At 43.2% G+C, this 19,030-nt stretch overlaps 1 protein-coding gene across 3 annotated transcripts in view; it reads right to left on the bottom strand.

Moving 5' to 3' along the window:
* Nucleotides 1-19,030, bottom strand: part of haus6 (HAUS augmin-like complex, subunit 6) — an 81,520-nt gene that overhangs the window by 40,093 nt on the left and 22,397 nt on the right. For all 3 annotated transcript variants that reach the window (XM_068030484.1, XM_068030486.1, XM_068030485.1), the window contains 4 exons: nt 16,964-17,009; nt 15,687-15,860; nt 10,274-10,455; nt 1,215-1,344 (listed from right to left, as the gene is read on the bottom strand). In XM_068030484.1, the coding sequence (XP_067886585.1) occupies nt 1,215-1,344; nt 10,274-10,455; nt 15,687-15,860; nt 16,964-17,009 (532 nt within the window). The remainder of the gene's footprint in view (nt 1-1,214; nt 1,345-10,273; nt 10,456-15,686; nt 15,861-16,963; nt 17,010-19,030) is intronic.

Genomic DNA, 19,030 nt, shown 5'->3' with positions numbered 1-19,030 from the left:
CACCATCCAACGTGCTGTTGTTAGAGAGGATACTCCCAAGATTGCAGAACTTCTGAACTGAGTTGAGGGGTGTATTTTTAATTGTGACTATGGGGTCTTGCCTTTTGTGGACAAGGACAGTTTGGCACAAGATCTGTCTTTTTCAGACTTAAAGGCTGAAGCATTCCGAGGCTTGGGCAAGGTGGCCAACAAGCAGCTGGGTGGCCTCTGGTGTGTGTGCTATGACAGCAGTCATCAGCAAACATGAGCCCACTTAGTATCAGTTCTTTGATCTTTGTGCGAATCTTCAGCCTTTGCAGACTGAAGAGGTCGCTTTCTGTCCTGAACTGTGTACTCCTACATAGAGATCTTTGAGTGCATATAAATGGCTGAAAAATAGATGGCAAACAGAACTGGAACCATTACGCAGTCTTGCTTGTTGCCACTGGGGAAAGGAAAGGCATCTGATAAGGCACCATTCTGCATCACACTGGCCATCCCGCACCATGAAATAAGTTAATGACTCTGATCATCTTTTCAGGGCAACCATATTTGTACTGCACCTTCCATATGCCTTCAGTTTACTGCATCAAAGATCTTGTTTAGGTCAACAAACGCCATGTGGAGGTCCTTATTCAGGTTGTTCTTTAATTTGATGCCTTGCAAAGATAATGTCAACTCTTCCTCCTCCAGCATGAAAGCCATACTGTGATTCTGGGTACACAGAGTCTGTATGCTGAGTGAGTACCCTATTGAAAATAACCCTTGCAAGAATTTTTCCCACTGTGGAGAAAAGTGAAATACCGCGATGATTGCCACAGCTTGCTTCCCTTTTGTTTGTACAGGCAAGTTATGGAAGCGTCCTTATAATGTTGGGGTGCAATGCCCTGGTTCCAGATTAGGCAGAAGAAGCTAATGAGTCTCCTAACCATGTGAGCGCCTCCAAACTTGAATACTTCAAGCTGGATGTCATCGGCTCCCGGACACTGACCCACAGACAGACATGGCCCCTGGCGACTTCAGCTAGAGATGGATCAAGGGCAAGCTCATCCAGAACGCAATGCTGTGAAAGTGATTCAATGGTGCATTACACACTCTGGATTCTTGGTTCAGGAGATTGTTAAAGTGCTCAATCATAAAGCACATACAGGAAATCTAATTATATGGTCAAAAATTGAAAAAAAAGTGTTTTGACAGTATCGATATGGGGGAAGCATTCCCTGTTTACTACTTACAGGATATTTTCTCCTCACTGGGGAATAACCAGTTCTGCTCGAGTACTGTTCCCATTTCTTATCCCATGCATTTTCCATTTTGACTGTTGATGTTTTCACAGAAGGGATAACTTCTTGCATTATCTGCTGGCTGTGAAAAGAGTATGATTAAATCCAACCTGAAGTCCAGCAGCTGAGTATTACTGAAAAATAACATGTTCCTTCATATGCTGATTACCTTTCCAAGAATTCTTATACATTATCACACAAATTAGGAAGCGATTTCAATGCATCATTTATCTCACATCAGCTATATGAAATAACAATGCACTACTGGTGACCACCACAATCATTACATACAATTATAGTCTCAAAGCAAGTTCCTTGCTAACCACTTACCAAGTAGCACTGCTCCACTAAGCATATTAATGGAAGTGGTTTTACAAAAGCTAATTTTTTTTTTGAGACTAACGTAATTATTTAACACCAAATCTAGAATTTCAGTCTTAGCAAGTCAATGCTGGCAAATAACTGTTTGATGGATTTTACTGTTGTGTAAATAAAACTGCAAGAAAAATGTTAAAGCTTAAATTCTATCTACTTGCTTCAGCTAAAAGACATTTTGAGCAATATTAATTTTCTAAAGAAACTATGAAGAAAGATGGTTAAGCCCAGAGAAACTTTCCAACCCTCTCCAGCTACAGGTGTGGTGCCAAAGGATTGGAGGACAGCTAACGTTGTACCATTGTTTAAAAAGGGAGAAAGGGACAAATCAAGTAATTACAGGTCAGTCAGCCTAATCTCAGCGGTGGCAAAATTATTGGAAAAAATTCTGAGCGCCAGAATCAATGCTCATTTAGAAAAACCAATTAATCAAAGACAGTCAGTACTGATTTGGTAAGCAAAGGTCTTGTCTGAATAACTAACAAATTTGTTTTGTGGTAGTAGCAAGGAGGGTTGATGAGGGTTGTGCATTTAATGTAGTCTATATGGATTTTAGCAAAGCTTTAAGTTTTGTCCCACATGGTAGACTGGTCATGAAAGTAAAAGCCCATGGCAAGGCAAAGGGGCAAGTTGAATCCAAAATTGGCTCAGTGGCAAGAAGCAAAAAGTTACGGTTAAGGGTGTTTTTGTGACTGGAAGGTTGATTCCAGTGGGGTCCCACAATGCTCAGTACTAGGTCTCTTACGTTTTGTGGTATATCTCAATGATCTGGACTTGAATGTAGGATGCATAATTAAGAAGTTTGCAAACAATACAAAAATTGACCGTGTGGCTGACAATGAGGAAGAAAGCAGTAGACTGCAGGAAGATATCAATGGACTAGTCAGGTGGGTGAATCAGTGGCAAATGGAGTTCAATCCGGAGAAGTGTGAGGTAATGCATGTCGGGAAGACTAACAAGGCAAGGGAATACACAATAAATGGTAGGATATAGAGAGGTGTAGAGGAGTCAGAGTTATACAGCACTAAAACAGGCCCTTCGGCGCACCATGTCCACACCGGCCATCAAGCCTATCTATTCTAATCCCATTTTCCAGCACTTGGCCCATAGCCGTGTATGCTATGGTATTTCAAGTGCTCATCTAAACACTTCTTAAATGTTGTAAGGGTTCCTGCCTCTACCACCCCTTCTGGCAGTGTGTTCCAGATTCCAACCACCCTCTGGGTGAAAAAAAACTTTTCCTCAAATTCCCTCCAAACCTCCTGCCCCCCTTACCTTAAATCTATGCCCCCTGGTTATTGACACCTCCGTTAAGGTAAAAAGTTTCTTCCTATCTACCCTATCAACGCCCCTAATGTTGTATACCTCAATCAGGTCCTCCCTCAACCTTCTCTGCTCTAAGGAAAACAACCCTAGCCTATTCAGTCTGTCTTCATAGCTGAAATGCTTAAGCCCAGGCAACATCCTGGTGAATCTCCTCTGCACCCTCTCCCATGCATCCTTCCTATAGTGTGGCGACCAGAACTGTGCACAGTACTCCAGCTGTGGCCTAACTAGCATTTTATACAGCTTCATCATAACCTCCCTGCTCTTATATTTTATGCCTCGGCTAATAAAGGCAATTACCCCACATGCCTTCCTAACCACCTTATCTACCTGTGCTGCTGCCTTCAGTCATCTATGGACAGGTATACCAAGGTCCCTCTACCCTTCTGTACTTCCTATGGTCCTACCATCCACTGTATATTCCCTTGCCTTGTTAGTCCTCCGAAAATGCATCACCTCACACTTCTCAGGATTAAATTCCATTTGCCACTGCTCTATCTTACCAGCCCATCTATATCATCCTGTAATCTAAGGCTTTCCTCTTCAATATTTACGACACCACCAAATTTTGTGTCATCTGCAAACTTACTGATCATACCTCCTATACACATGTCTAAATCATTAATGTACACTACAAACAGCAAAGGTCCCAGCACCGATCCATGTGGTACACCACTGATCACAGGCTTCCAATTGCAAAAAAAAAAAACCCTTGACCATCACCCTCTGCCTCCTGCCACCAAGCCAATTTTGGATCCAATATGCCAAATTGCCCTGGATCCCATGGGCTCTTATCTTCTTGACCAATCTCCCATGTGGGACCTTATCAAAAGCCTTACTGAAGTCCAAGTAGACTACATCAACTGCTTTACCCTCATCCACACATCTAGTCACCTCCTCGAAAAATTCAAGCAAATTAGTTAGACATGATCTCCCCCTGTCAAAACCATGCTGACTATCCCTGATTAATCCCTGCCTCTCCAAGTGGAGATCAATCCTGTCCCTCAGAATTTTTTCCAATAGTTTCCCTACCACTGACGTTAGACTCACTGGCCTGTAATTACCTGGTTTATCCCTACTACCTTTCTTGAATAATGGTACTATATTCGCTGTCCTCCAGTCTTCTGGCACTTCTCCTGTGGTGAGAGAGGATTTGAAAATTTGTGTCAGAGTCCCTGCAATCTCCTTCCTTGCCTCAAATAGCAGCCTGGGATGCATCTCATCTGGGCCTGGGGATTTATCCACTTTTAAGCCCACGAAAACAGCTAATAGCTCCTCCCTTTCAATGCTAATTTGTTCAAGTATATCACAATCCCCCTCCCCAATCTCTACACCTCCATCGTCCTTTTCCATAGTGAAGGCAGATGAAAAGAGAAACAGAGGGACTTTGGCATGCATGTCCACAGATCCCTGAAGGTGACAGGGCAGGTAGATAAGGTGGTCAAGAAGGCATACGGGTTACTTGCCTTTATTAGCCGAGGCACAGAATATGAGAGCTGTGAGTTTATGCTGGAACTGTATAGGTCACAGCTGGAGTACTGCATGCAGTTCAGGTCACTTCACAATATGAAAGATGTGATTGCACCAGAGAGAGTAGAGGAGATTTAAAAAGATGTTGCCTGGACCGGAGAATTTCAGTTATGAGGAAAATTTGGATAGGCTAGTGTTGTCTTTGGAACAGAGGAGGCTGAGAGGAGACCTTTTTCCCCCCCTTCATGGGATGTGGGCGTCGCTGTCAAGGTCAGCATTTGTTGCCCATCCCTGGACTGAGTAGCTTGCTAGGCCATTTCAGAAGGCAGTTAAGAGTCAACCACATTGCTGTGGATCTGGAGTTACATATAGGCCAGACCAGGTAAGGACAGCAGATTTCCTTCCCTAAAAAGGACATTAGTGAACCAGATGGGTTTTTATGACAGTGATTGTTTCATGGCACCATTACTGAGACTAGCTTGCAATTCCAGATTTCTATTAACACAATTAATTTGATTAAAATTCCAGCAGCTACCATGGTGGGATTTGAACCCATGTCCCCAAGGCATTAGCATGGACCCCTGATTACTGGTCCAGTGACATTACCACTCTGCCACCATCGCCCCTTGAAGTGTATAAAATTGAGGGGTCTAGATAGAATGGATAGGAAGGCCCTACTCCCTTGCATGAGGGGTCTATATCCAAGGGACATAGATTTAGGGTGATAGGTTTAGAGGGGATTTGAAGGGAATTTTTTAGTCTCAGTCTGAAACCTGCAAAGAAAAAGGAAACAGAAACTGGGGCACAGATTACAATCTGAAATTGTGGAACTCATTGTTGAGTCCAGAAGGCTGTAATGTGCCTTTGAGAGATGAGGTGCTGTTCAAGCTTGCATTGAGCTTCATTGGAACATTGCAGGAGGCTGAGGACAGAAAGGTCAGAGTGGGTGCAAGATGGAGAATTAAAATAACAGGCTTGGGGTCACTCTTACAGACTAAATGGGAGCTTTTCCACAAAGTGGTCGCCCAATCTGAATTTGGTTTCAGCAATGCCGAGCAAACCACATTGTGAGCAACTAATACCGTACACCTAATTGAAAATAGATGTAAATTGCTGCTTCATCTGGAAGGAATGTATGGGGCCTTGGATGGCGAGGATAAAGGAATTAAAGGGCAGGTGTTGCATCTCCTACGTCTGTATGGAAAGGTGCCAAGAGAAGGGGAGGGGGTGACTGAGGAGAGGACCAGGGTGTCATGGAGGGAACAGTCCCTTCAGAAATGGGGGGAAAAAGATGTGTTAAGGAAGTGGTGTCACAGTGGCCATGACAGAAAATGATCTGTTGAATATGGAGGCTGGTGGGGTGAAAGGTGAGGACAAGAGAAATCTTACCATGGTTCACAGAGGGAGGAGAAGGGGTGAGAGAAGTAGTGCAGGAAATGGGACAGACACATCGATGGCCCTGACAACCACAGTGGAGGATGCAAGTATCGTTGGTTGATTAAACAGGAAGACATCAGAAATGCACTGGTATGGAAGGTTGCATCCTCAGAACAGATGTGACAGAGAGGGAGAAACAGAAAATAGAATAGAGTCCTTACAGGAAGCTGGATGTGAGGAAGTGTAGTTGAGGAAGCTGTGGAAGTCAGTGGGATTACGAATATTCATTGATTCTCTCCATTTCCGGGGATAGGCCGAGAAGTCGAAGGAGGGAAGGAAGAGTTAGAATGGACCATGCAAAAGAGAGAGAAGGGTGGAAATCAGAAGTAAAATTGATGAGATTTTTCAGTTCAAGGCAGAAAATGGTACAGATAGTCATCAATGTGCCGAAAAAGGGGTGAGGACGAGGGCCCAAGTAGGCCTGGAACATGGAATGTTCCATATTCCACAAAAAGGCAGGTGTAGCTGGAACCCATTTGGGTACCACTACCAACACCTTTTATTTGGCGGAAGTGAGTGGAGTTAAAGAAGAAGTTGTCAACACAAAAATAAGTTCAGCCAGGCGGAGCAGGTGGATGGTGGAGACTGGTTCTGCATCCATTCACGAAAGTATCAGAGTGCCCTCAGAATGTCCTGGTGGAGGTAGAGGTGGAGAGATTGGAATAAACCAACAGCAATTTAAGAGTGTTCGAGCAAGGCTGAGATGTATTTATGAAAAGATTGTAGATGGGGGAAAAAGAGCTTGTGGATGATTTGATTTCAGCAATAAGCAAGGAAATAATTAGGGTGAGCACTTTGAAGAGCAACAGTGACACATGGCCAACTGGAACAGTGACTCAAGTACAAGTAAAGCCTCATTTTTTAAATGTTAAAAGGTCAGTAAATTTGGCAAAGACTAGAAATCAAATAACAAATGCTGTAAATACACAGCAGGATCAGTCAGCATCTATAAAGCTGAAAGACAAGATAACATGTCAGAGTGTGTCAGTCACCAGAACTGGAAGATAAAACAAATCATTTAGTGAAAACTAAGTGTGTGATCATATATGCTTTACAGATAAAACTTCAACTTTCTCCTGTACATTCTAATCTGAACACTCATTCAAACCCAGATACTCTATTTCTGCTTCTCAACATTGTCTTTCATTTCAGTTTGCCCTGTAATATGCTTTTTTTTTTGTCATTGGCCATTTTTCTAATTGTTCTTGAATCCCTTCACAATTTAATACACCTCCACCTCTACATTCCTTTAGGCAGCAGAAACGACAATGGCAAACCTAGCCCTGTCAACATTGCAAAATCCTCCTTAGCAACATCTGGGGGGCTTGTGCCAAAATTGAGAGAGCTGTCCCAGACTGGTCAAGCAACAGCCTGACAGTCAGAGTCACGGAATCATACCTTGCAGACAATGTCCCAGACGCCACCATACCTGGGTATGTCCTGTCCAACCGGTAGGGCTGACCCACCAGAGGTGGCGGCACAGTAGTATAGAGTCGGAAGGGAGTTGCCCTGGGAATCCTCAACATTGACTCCTGACCCCATGAAGTCTCATGGTATTAGGTCAAACATGGGCAAGGAAACCTCCTGCTGATTACCACTTACTGCCTCCCCTTGGCTGATGAATCAGTCTTTTCCATGTTTGGAAGAAGCACTGAGGGTAGCAAGGGCACAAAATGTACTCTGGTTGGGGGACCTGAATGTCCATCACCATAAGTGGCTCAGTAGGACCACTACAACTGAGCTGGTCGTGTCCTAAAGGACATAGCTGCTAGACTGGGTCTACGGCAGGCGGGTGAGGAAACCAAGAAGGAAAAACCTACATGATCTCGTCCTCATCTACCTGTTGTAGATGCACCTGTCCATGACCATACTGGTAGGAGTGACACTGAGGGTACCCACCATTATGTTGTATGGCACTACCACTATGCTAAATGGGATAGATTTCAAACAGATCGAGCAACTCAAAACTGGGCATCTGTGAGATGCAGTAGGCCATCAGCAGTAGAATTGTTTCAACCACAATCTGTAACCTCATGGCCCAGCATATCCCCCACTCTACCATTACCATCAAGCCGGGGGACCAACCCTGGTTCAAAGAGTGTAGGAGGGTATGCCAGGAGCAGCACCAGGCATGCCTAAAAATGAGGAGTCAGCCTGGTGTCGATACAACATAGGACTACTTGCATGCAAAAAAACATGCAATAGACAGGACTAAGCGACCCCACAACCAAGGGACCAGATCTAAGCTCTGCAGTCCTGCCACAGTCGTGAATGGTGGTGGACAATTAAATAACTGACAAGAGGAGGCGGCTCCACAAATTATCCCAATCCTCAATGATGGGCAAGCCCAGCGCAGTGCAAAAGACAAGGCTGAAGCATTTGCATCCATTTTCAGCCAGAGGTGCCAAGTGGATGATCCATCTCTGCCTCCTCCTGAGGTCCTTATCATAGATGCTAGTCTTCAGCCAGTTCAATTCACTCCAAGTGATATCAAGAAATAGCTGAAGACACTGGATACTGCAAAGGCCACGGGCCCTGACAACTTGTTTTTTTTATTCGTTCACGAGATGTGGGCATCGCTGGCTAGGCCAGCATTTATTGCCCATCCCTAACATTCCGGCATTAGTACTGAAGACTTGTGCTCCATAACTAGTTGCACCTCTAGCCAAGCTGTTCCAGTACAGCTACATCACTGGCATCTACCCAGCAATGTGGAAAATTGCCCAGATATGTCCTGTACACAAGAAAGCAGGACAAATCCAAACCAGCCAATTACCGCCCTATCAGTCTACTCCCAATCATCAGCAAAGTGATGGCAGGGGTCGTCAACAGTGCTATCAAACGACACACGCTCAGTTTGGGTTCCGCCAGGGCCACTCAGCTCCTGACCTCATTACAGTCTTGGTCCAAACATGGACAAAAGACCTGAATTGCCCTCGACATCAAGGCAGTTGACCGAGTAGGACATCAAGGAGCCCTAGCAAAACCAGAGTCAATGGGAATCCAGGGGAAAACTCTACACTGGTTGGAGTCATACCTAGCAGTAAGGAAAATCTTTGTGGCTGCTGGAGGTCAATCATCTCATTCCCAGGACATCACTGCAGGAGTTCCTCAGGGTAGTGTCCTAGGCCCAACCATCTTCAGCTGCTTCATCAATGACCTTCCCTCCATCATAAAGGTCAGAAGTGGGGATGTTTGCTGATGACTGCACATGTTCAGCACCATTCACAACTCCTCAGATACTGAAGCAGTCCATGTCCACAAGCAGCAAGATGTGGACATCATCAAGGCTTGGGCTGATAAGTGGCAAGTAACATTCGTGCCACACATGTGCCAGGCAATGACTATCTTGAATGAGAGGGAATCTAACCATCTCCCTTTGATTTTCAATGGCATTGCCACTGCTGTATCCCCCACTATCACCATCCTGTGGGTCACCAATGACCAGAAACTGAACTGGACCAGCCACATAAATGCTGTAGCTACAAGAATAGGTCAGAGGCTGGGAATTCTGCAGCGAGTAACTCACCTCCTGTCTCCCCAATGCTGGTCCATCATCTACAAGGCACAAGTCAGGAGTGAGATGGAACATTCTCCACTTGCCTGGATGGGTGCAGCTCCAAAAACGCTCAAGAAGCTCGACACCATCCCAGACAAAGCAGCCCACTTGAATGACACCCAATCCACCAACTTCAACATTCACTCCCTCCACCACCGATGCAGTGACAGCAGTGTGTACCATATACAAGATGCACTGCAGCAACTCACCAAGGCTCCTTCGACAGCACCTTCCAAACCCGCAACCTCTACAACCTAGTAGGACAAGAGCAGCAGATGCCATGGGAACACCACCACCTGCAAGTTCCCCTCCAAGCTACACATCATCCTGACTTGGAACTGTATCGCTGTTCCTTTAGTGTCACTGGGTCAAAATCCTAGAACTCCCTAACAGCACTGTTGGTGTACCTACACCCCAAGGACTGCAGCAGTTCAAGGCAGCAGCTCACCACCACCTTCTCAAGGGCGATTAGGGATGGGCAATAAATGCTGGCCTAACTGGTGAAGCCCACATTCCACGAATGAATAAAAAGCATTAAAACTATTGGAACATTCACCCATCATCCCACTTCCTTCCCAATCACCCTTAGGTTTTTGCTCAGGTTTATTAAACGCTTGTTTTATCTTTCTGACATGTAAAATATTTAACGGACAGATGCTGTCCACTTGTATTTGACATGAAACCATTATTTTCTTAAAAGCTATATTTATTGCACATAGCTTCCAAGCGTTTTAAGTAATTGGTAAGTCATATTTAGCAACTTTCAATAAAGCATATGAAATACATCTTACTAAGCAGCACTGAGAAAATAACTCACCCCCAATTGGTTAAATTATAAATTTACCTTTTTTCCTTCATTTCAATTAGTTCATTTTTTAGGAACTCTGCCAGTCTTTCCAGGGTATGATGATCCAGTTCTGCTGGGCCCACTTGATTGTGCTGGTCACCATGAAGTCTGAGACACCAATTGCATAGTTGGATTATTGCTGCAAGATTAAGTTTACCAGCTTTGTATAGGTCACCAATCTGTAAATAAACATTATATACATTAGGAAAGGATTCCAATCAAGTAGAACTCTAGGGTTTGAAGTATTTAAGTCACAACTAAAATTTCAACCGCCCACCTTTTCAATAAATATGAGATAAACAGGCCAGCTTTGAAGATCCAACTGTATTTTAGCCTATATATTGTAATAAAATCTTCATATTTTCCAGCTGTGTTTGGAGTGAGTCTCTGAATCATAGAATGGTTACAGCACAGGAGGCCATTCGGCCCATCAAGTCTGTGCCAGCTCTCGGCATGAGCAACTCAGTTAGTCCCACTCCTCCGCCTTTTCCCTGCAGCCCGGCAAATATTTTCTCTTCATGTGCTTATCCAATTCTTCTTTGAAAGCCACAATTAAGTTTGCCTCCACCACACTCTTTAGTGCATTCCAGATCCTAACCACTCACTGTTAAAAAATAGTTTTTTCTCATGTCTTTGTTGCTTTTTTTTCCCAATCACCTGAATTTGGTGTTCTCTGGTTCTCGATCATTCTGCCAATGAGAATAGTTTCTCCCTATCTACTCTGTCTGGACCCTTCATGATTTTGAACACCTTTATCAAATATCCTGTTACAACCAGGTGAGAAAGGTGTCTAGGGCTCTTTTACTGTCTTCACCTGATCTTATTGCAACAGGGTTTAGTTTTAAACATACTGTTTTGAGCTCCCCCTTGGTGAATCCTTGTTCACCACTTTCCAATTATAAGGCAAAGAAATAAGCACACCAGGTTTTCTTAGGTTTAAAGAAGTGAAATTTATCACACCTTAAACTTAAACTCTAATTCGGTTAACGCCTACGAATACGATATGCACATGCAAATAGGGACAGAAAAGAAAAATAAAATGGAGGGGTTTGGGGCAATCTCTGAAGAGGGTTTTTTTTTTTTAATACTGTGCTTCGAACTCGCAGCAGTCCTTGATTGTAGGTCATCTTGCTTTTTGTTGGGGCCCAGTATTATTCTTAAACCTTGTTCGCTGTAGGAGACTTTTCTCTCTTGGGGTTCATATGTCTTCATTGGTTTTCAGTTCCATGAGAAAGAGATGGGAGCAGTCAGGAGAGAGGTGTTCTCAGTCCAGGAGAGAAGAGCTTTCTGCTCAAACACACTGTGGCAAACTCAAACAGCCAGTTAGTCATGTGACTAAACTGGCCTGACCAGGTCTCTGTGTATTGGAGAAGCAGAGTCTAGGTCCTTTGTTCCAACACTGTCTGCCAGTATGCAAAAAAGGTCTTTCCGGCATGGGGCCTGGCAATTCCTTGTAATAGACCCTCTTTTCTTCCCAGCACCAATTTTAAGTTTTAATGTTCATGTGGCGAAATAGTGTGCACCTCATTCTTGGCAGGTGGGGGCCTGCATGACACTCCTCTTAATCTTCTCTTCTCCAAAGAGAACAACCCCAGCTTCTCCAATTTATCCACGATACTGAAGTCTCATCTCCGGAATCATTCTCATAAAATCGTGTGAAGGCTTTAAAGAAGGTGCAGACATCATTCCTAAAGTCCAGTGCCTCAAACTGGACACAATATTCCAGTTGAGGCCGAACGAGTGTTTTCTAAAGGCTCATCATAACTTCCTTGCTTTTATACTCTATGCCGCTATTTATAAAGCCCAAGGTCAAACATGCCTTTACAACCACTTTCTCAAGCCATCATGCCACCTTCAATGATTTGTGTACATATACCCAGAGATTTCTCTGTTCCTGCACCTCCTGTAGAATTGTACCTTTTAATTTATATTGCCCCTCCTCAGTTTTCCTACATAAATGTATCACCTCACATTTCTCTGCATTAAATGCCATTTGCCACTTGTTTGTCCATTCCACCAGCCTGTCCATGTCCTCCTGAAGTCTATCATTATCCTCCTCACAGTTCACAACACTTTCAAGTTTTGTCTCATCTGCAAATTTTGAAATTGTGGCCAGTACATCCAAGTCTAGATCATTAATATAGATCAGGAACAGTAGTGGTCCTAGGACCAACACCTGGGGAACCCTCCTGTATACCTACCTCCAGTCCGAAAAACAGTTCGCCACTACTGTTTCCTGTCATTCTGCCAGCTTCGTATCCATGCTGCCACCGTCCTTTTTATTCCATGGGCTTCAACTTTGCTGACAAACCTGTTATGTGGCACTTCATCAAATGTTTTTTGGAAGTTAATGTACACCATATCAACCTTCTTCTGTTACCTCATCAATGGACTTTGGTTGTCCTACTTTTCCCCCTCATGGGAATGTACCTTGACTATACCAAACCACCTTATCGTCAAAAGGCAGCCCATTGTTCCTTCACGGTTTTGCCTCCAACCTTTAATTCCAATTTACCTGCATCAGATTTGTTCACACCCCACTGAAATTGACCCTCCTCCAATGAATTATTTTTACTCTGGATTGCTCCTTGCCCTTTTCCATAGCTAACCTAAATCTTATAACACCATGATCGCTGTTCCCAAAATGCTCCCCCACTGACACTTGATCCACCTTATTTCCCAGAACTAGATCCAACAATGCCTCCTTCCTCATTGGGCCAGAAACATACTGACATAGAAAATTCTCCTGAACATACTTTTAAAAACTTTTCTCTCGCTGCCCTTTACCCTAGCATTAAACCAGTTTATATTAGGATAATTGAAGTCCCCCATTATCACTACTCTATAGTTTGTGAACCTCTCTGTAATTTCCTTGCAAATGTACTCCTCTATTTCTTTCCCACTAGTAGTAGAGTAATGGCACTGCGACTGTTTCTTAACTCTAACCAAATAGATTCTGTTCTTGACCCCTCCAGGACAATTTCTCTCTCCAGCACTGTACTATCTGCTTAACCAATACTGCCACCACTCCTCCTTTCATTCCTTCTCTACTTCTATACTCACAGGCACATAGCACCAGGAGTAATCCAGAGATTACTACCTTTGAGGTCCTGTTTGCTAGTCTTCTTCCTTGTTCCCTCAAATCAGCATGCAGGACCTCGTCCCTCTTTCTTCCTCCATGGCATTGGCACCAATATGGGCCATGACCTCTGACTGTTCACCCTTTCTCTAAAGAGCAGCTGCTCAGTGACATCCTTGACTCTGGCATCAGGGAGGCAGCATGACATCCTGGAGTCACATCTACTGCTGCAGAAGTGCCCGTCTGTTCCTCTAATTACAGAGTCCCCGATCACTACTGCTTTCCCAAACTTCCTCCTGCCCACCCTCGGTGCCTTGGATCTGGCTGCACTCCCTCGAGGAACATCACTCTCATCAGCATTCAGAACTGAATAGTAGCTGGAAAGCAGGATTGCACTCAGCACACACCTGCACTACTTGCTGGGGCCTCCTCGATTGCCTGGCAGTCATCCATTGGCACGGTGGTGTAGTGATTATATCACTGGACTAGCAATCCAGAGACCCAGACTAATACCCTGGGGACATGGGTGCAAATCCCACAACGGCAGCTGGTGAAATTTAAATTCAATGAATTAAAAAATCTGGAAATTAAAGCTACACTCAGTAGTGGTGACCATGAAACTGCCATCAATTGTCATAAAAAAACCATCTGGTTCACTAGTGTCCTTTAGGGAAGGAAATCTGCTGTCCTTACCTGGTCTGGCCTACATGCGACTTCAGACTCAGCGATGTGGTTGACTCTTAACTGCCCTCTGAAATGGGCTCTACAAAACTGCCACATAAAAGTTGAAAAGGAATAAAACTAGACAGACCACCCAACGTCGACCTCGGCACTGAAAACGACAACAGCAAACCCAGCCTTCGACCCTGCAAGATCCTCCTAATATCTGGGGGCTTGCGCCAAAATCCCATGAGCCCATTCAAAACTTACAAATAAACTAATCAAGGCAAGCAAATTCAACAGATTATCACTTGTAGTTGCTCTACTTTTGCTAAGAACAGCAACAGAATTTTAATGCAACCTTCCAAATGATCTAGGGGTAAAGGCTGCACTGTGACACAGCCTGCAACTCAAAGACCCAGGCTTGATCCTGTACTCAAGTTAATGAATCTCAACCAGGACAGCAGTTGCAGCGCTACAATTGGCAATGACAACCAGAATCCACACTCAAAATATGCAGCAAGACCCAGACAACATCCAGGCTTGGGCTGATAAGTGACAAGTAACATTCATGCTAAACAAGTGCCAGACAATGACCATCTTAAACAAGAGGGAATCTTACCATCTCCCCATGATGTTCAATGGCATTACCATCGCTGAATCCCCACTATCAACATCCTGGGGGGTTATCATTGACCAGAAACCAAACTGGAGTAGCCACATAAATGTTGTGACTACAAGAGCAGGTCAGAGGCTAGGAATTCTGCAGCGAGTAACTCACCTTCTGTCTCCCCAATGCCTGTCCACCATCTACAAGGTACGAATCAGACGTGTGATGGAATACTCTCCACTTGTCTGGATGGGTGCAGCTCCAACAACACTCAAGAAGCTCAACACCATCCAGGACAAAGCAGCCTGCTTGATTGTCACCCCATCCACCAACTTCAACACTCACTCCCTCCATCACCAACGCACAATGGCAGCCATGTATACCATCTACAAGATTCAGTACAACAACTCACCAAGGTTCCTTCAACAGCACCTTCCAAACCCGTGACCTCTACCACCTAGAACGACAAAAGCAGCACATGCCATGGGACCACCACCTGCATGTCCCCCCCCAAGCCACACACCATCCTGACTTAGAACTATATTGCCGTTCCTGCACTGTCGCTGGGTTAAAATTCTGGAACTCCCTTCCGAACAGCACTGTTCATGTAGCTACACCCCAAGGAGTTCAGCGGTTCAAGAAGGCAGCTCACCACCACCTTCTCAACGGCAATTAAGGATGGGCAATAATTGCTGACCTAGCGAGTGACACCCACATCCCACGAACAAATAAAAAAAAAACCCTTTTGTAGAGTGTTGGGTGGATGTCAGATGAGAACTACATCAGATGTTCTTCATTCTCAAAATAGATCAGACATACTTACAAACAATGCCCATTTGAGGTACTTGAGGGTTTCCAGTACTCATTTAAGAGGGAAACAAAAAAGGGGTGGGAAACTTTCAAAATTTAAGTTCCTTTCCTACATTCATGGATATAAATTTTCCATATTAAGCAATTGGAAACACTCAAGCTTCACTTTTTATTCTGCCTGATAATCTGGTATCTTTATGCAACGGAAAACTTCATGAACAAGCATTTGATATACTATGAACTGTAATGACCTGATCTGCCTCATCTTCAATCCTAATTATTAATTGTCTTGGGACTTTTAATGTGACATCTGTTCCATCAAGGGTGTATAGATCCACTCGCCCCTCCACTAACGAATCAATGACTTCCTTTTCTTTCTCCAATTCAGACAAGGCGTCCATTACTAGATTCCACATCTCACGGAGCTGAAAGAAAGAGGTTTGAGGTACAATATATTAAATAAAGTCTCAGCAGCACTAACTTTAACATCATGTTCCAAAAAAAAAAAAAAATCTTTCCTTGCACAATATCTTAACTGAGTGACCACTGATGTACTTTTTCTAATTTACCACAAAAAACAGATAGGGTTGTTATCCCACTGCTATTTGTGGAAGCGCGCTGTGCGCAAATTGGCTCCCATGTTTCCTACATTAGAACAGTGACTACACTTCAAAAGTACTTCATTAGTTGTAAAGCGCTTTGGGACATCCAGTGGTCATGAAAGATGCTATATAAATGCAAGTTTTTCTTTTCATAGTTACTACAATTCAACACTTAATTGAAATAATCTCATTAAAAACCTCAACAGGAACAGTTTCTTTGATCCCAAGGGTTTAGGGCAATCTGGGGAAAAAGTGACCGACGTCTCAGATGGCAAGGTTAAAAAAAAGTCTCCTTGGCTGATATCACATGAACTTATATTAAAGGGGAATCAGTGCCTTCAAAGCTGTACAAGAGTTGAAAATAAACCTAACAAAAGCTAGTGAAAGGATCAAACTTTTTTTTTAAATGCAACTGGACATAAAAATGTAGAGGTTTGTGACCTTGAAATATTTTTAAAATTTGAATATGAAATACAGGCAAATTTCCAAAATGCAAAATGTTTTCTGTATTTCCACAGTACTTCTCAGATCAGAGTTTTGAGTGCAACCCCTGGTGTTTCAAGAGTCACTCCAAGACATACATTACAAAAAAGTCACTGGATTAGCCTGGCAGCAGGAAGGCCACACACCCAATTAGCAATAAAAATAGCAACATTTTTAAACCAACAGAAACTTCTGTAAAGGCATACTTTTAGAAAAGGCTGAACACGCTCAAGAAAAAAACTCTTTCGGCTTTCTTCAATTTTAGCTGCAAGTTATCAATAATTCAAAAATATCCATAGATCAGTGTGGCTTGTCTAATAAACTAGATCAGAACAATTTCTGTTAACAGTCTTTTAAACGCTAGAGAAAAGGTAAATTGCATTCCGTATATAGTGAAAAGATAATATCGAATATTTGGTGTTAAATAAAGATTCTGTACATACCTCTTTCTGTTTCTGAATACGTGCTCCTGCGAAGCCACAAATACCTCTAGCAAAATAAGTCAAATTGTAAGAATTTTGCTAAATGGATTCAAGTGCACAGGACAATTTTTAATCATAATATCTCAGATAAAAGAGTAAGAAATTTCAGATGCAGCCAGAAATCTCAGGCCATTTGTCATCCATTGTTTCTATTCTACTCCAACAAGTGAATTATTTCAGACTTTTGACTAGTAATTACTTGGGACTTCAGCAGTGACTGGGGAAAAATCAGGTCAAGGAATAAAATGCCAGCTATTTGCCTCTAAACACATTTACAACGGTTTCAAACTAGTCGAAGCTGCAAGCACTGTAAACACTCTCTCTCTCTCCTTTCCCCAAAGGTTATATAAAGAAATTTTGCACTTTATGATGTTACATGTTACACAGCAAAACTTTTGACAGCATGTCACATTCGACTCTTGATTTCATCCCAAGCACAATTACAGGTTATTTTCTGTTGGTGATAAGTAACAAGCACCTGGCAACCTGTAAAGCTCTCCAAAAGCTATTAACTTGAGGGGAATCAATTCAAATGGGTCAGTTACAAGAATTTGAGCAGTGGCTTTAAAGTAACAGGACAGATGAGCAGTTAGACATTACAACCATCTCCAGACTATGAATACCATAAGAGGTCAATTAACTTTAAACATGTAACCCATCAAGCAATGCATGTCAAAAAAGCAATCCCTTAAACTACCAAGTTTAGAGAATTCCTTGGGTCAACCACATCACAGTTTCAGTTCTATGCTGACACTGAAATAAGTACTGTGGTACTAGAGCTACACAAAAGCCACAAGTAACTTTATTTGTGCAAAATTAACCCTATCCAACACTTCAACTTTCTATATTTACTGTATCCTCACAACTAATTTTTACCTACTATATATCCCGCAGGGGAGGTGGTTTTGTAGTAGTGGTAATGTCACTGGACTAGTAATCTCAAGGCCAAAGTTAATGCCCTGAGGATGTGGGTTTGAATCCCACCATGGCAGCTGGTGGAATTTAAATGCATTTAATTAATAAAAATCTGGAATTGAAAGCTAGTCTCAGTAATGGTGCCATGAAACTATTGCTTGTTGCAAAAACACATCTGGTTCACTAATGTCCTTTAAGGAAGGAAATCTGGCCTACATGTGATTCCAGACACACAGCAATGTGATTGACTTTGAACTGCCCTCTGAAATGGCCTAGCAAGCTACTCAGTTGTCAATGGCAATTAGGGATGGGCAACAAATGCCAGTGATGCTCACATCCCGTGAAAGAAGCAAAAAATTCTAACCATTTACTCTTAAAAAGGTACAAAACTGACAAACTCCATTCTCAGAGTCATACAGCACAGAAACAGGCCCTCCTGCCCATTGTGTCTGTGGTGGCCATCAAGAATCTAGCTATTCTAATCCCATTTTCCAGCACTTGGCCCATAGCCTTGTAGGCCATGGCTTTTCAAGTGCTCATCTAAATACTGCTTGAATGTTGTGAGGGTTCCTGCCTCAACCACCTCTTCAGGCATTGTGTTCCAGATTCCAACCACCTTCTGGGTGAAAACATTTTTCCTCAAATCCCCTCTAAACCTCCTGCCCCTTACCTTAAATCTATGCCCCCTGGTTATTGACCCCTCTGCTAACGGAAAAAGTTTCTTCCTATCTAACCTATCAACGCCCCTCAATTTTGTAAACCTCAATCATGTACGCCCTCAGCTTCTCTGCTCTAAGGAAAACAACCCTAACCTTTTCAGTCTCTCTTCATAGCTGAAATGTTCCAGCCCAGGCAACATCCTGGTGAATCTCCTCTGCACCCTCTCCAGTGCAATCACATCCTTCCTATAGTGTGGCAACCAGAACTGTGCACAGTACTCCAGCTGTGGCCTAACCAGCATTTTACGCAGCTCCATCATAACCTCCCCGCTCTTATATTCTATGCCTCGGCTAATAAAGGCAAGTATCCCATATGCTTTCCTAACCACCTTATCTACCTGTGCTGCTGCCTTCTGTGATCTATGGACAAGTATACCAAGGCCCCTCTGCCCTT

The sequence above is a fragment of the Heterodontus francisci genome, chromosome 4 (assembly GCF_036365525.1).
Source record: "Heterodontus francisci isolate sHetFra1 chromosome 4, sHetFra1.hap1, whole genome shotgun sequence".
NCBI lineage: Eukaryota > Metazoa > Chordata > Chondrichthyes > Heterodontiformes > Heterodontidae > Heterodontus > Heterodontus francisci.
This window is presented reverse-complemented; position numbering and strand designations above follow the sequence as displayed.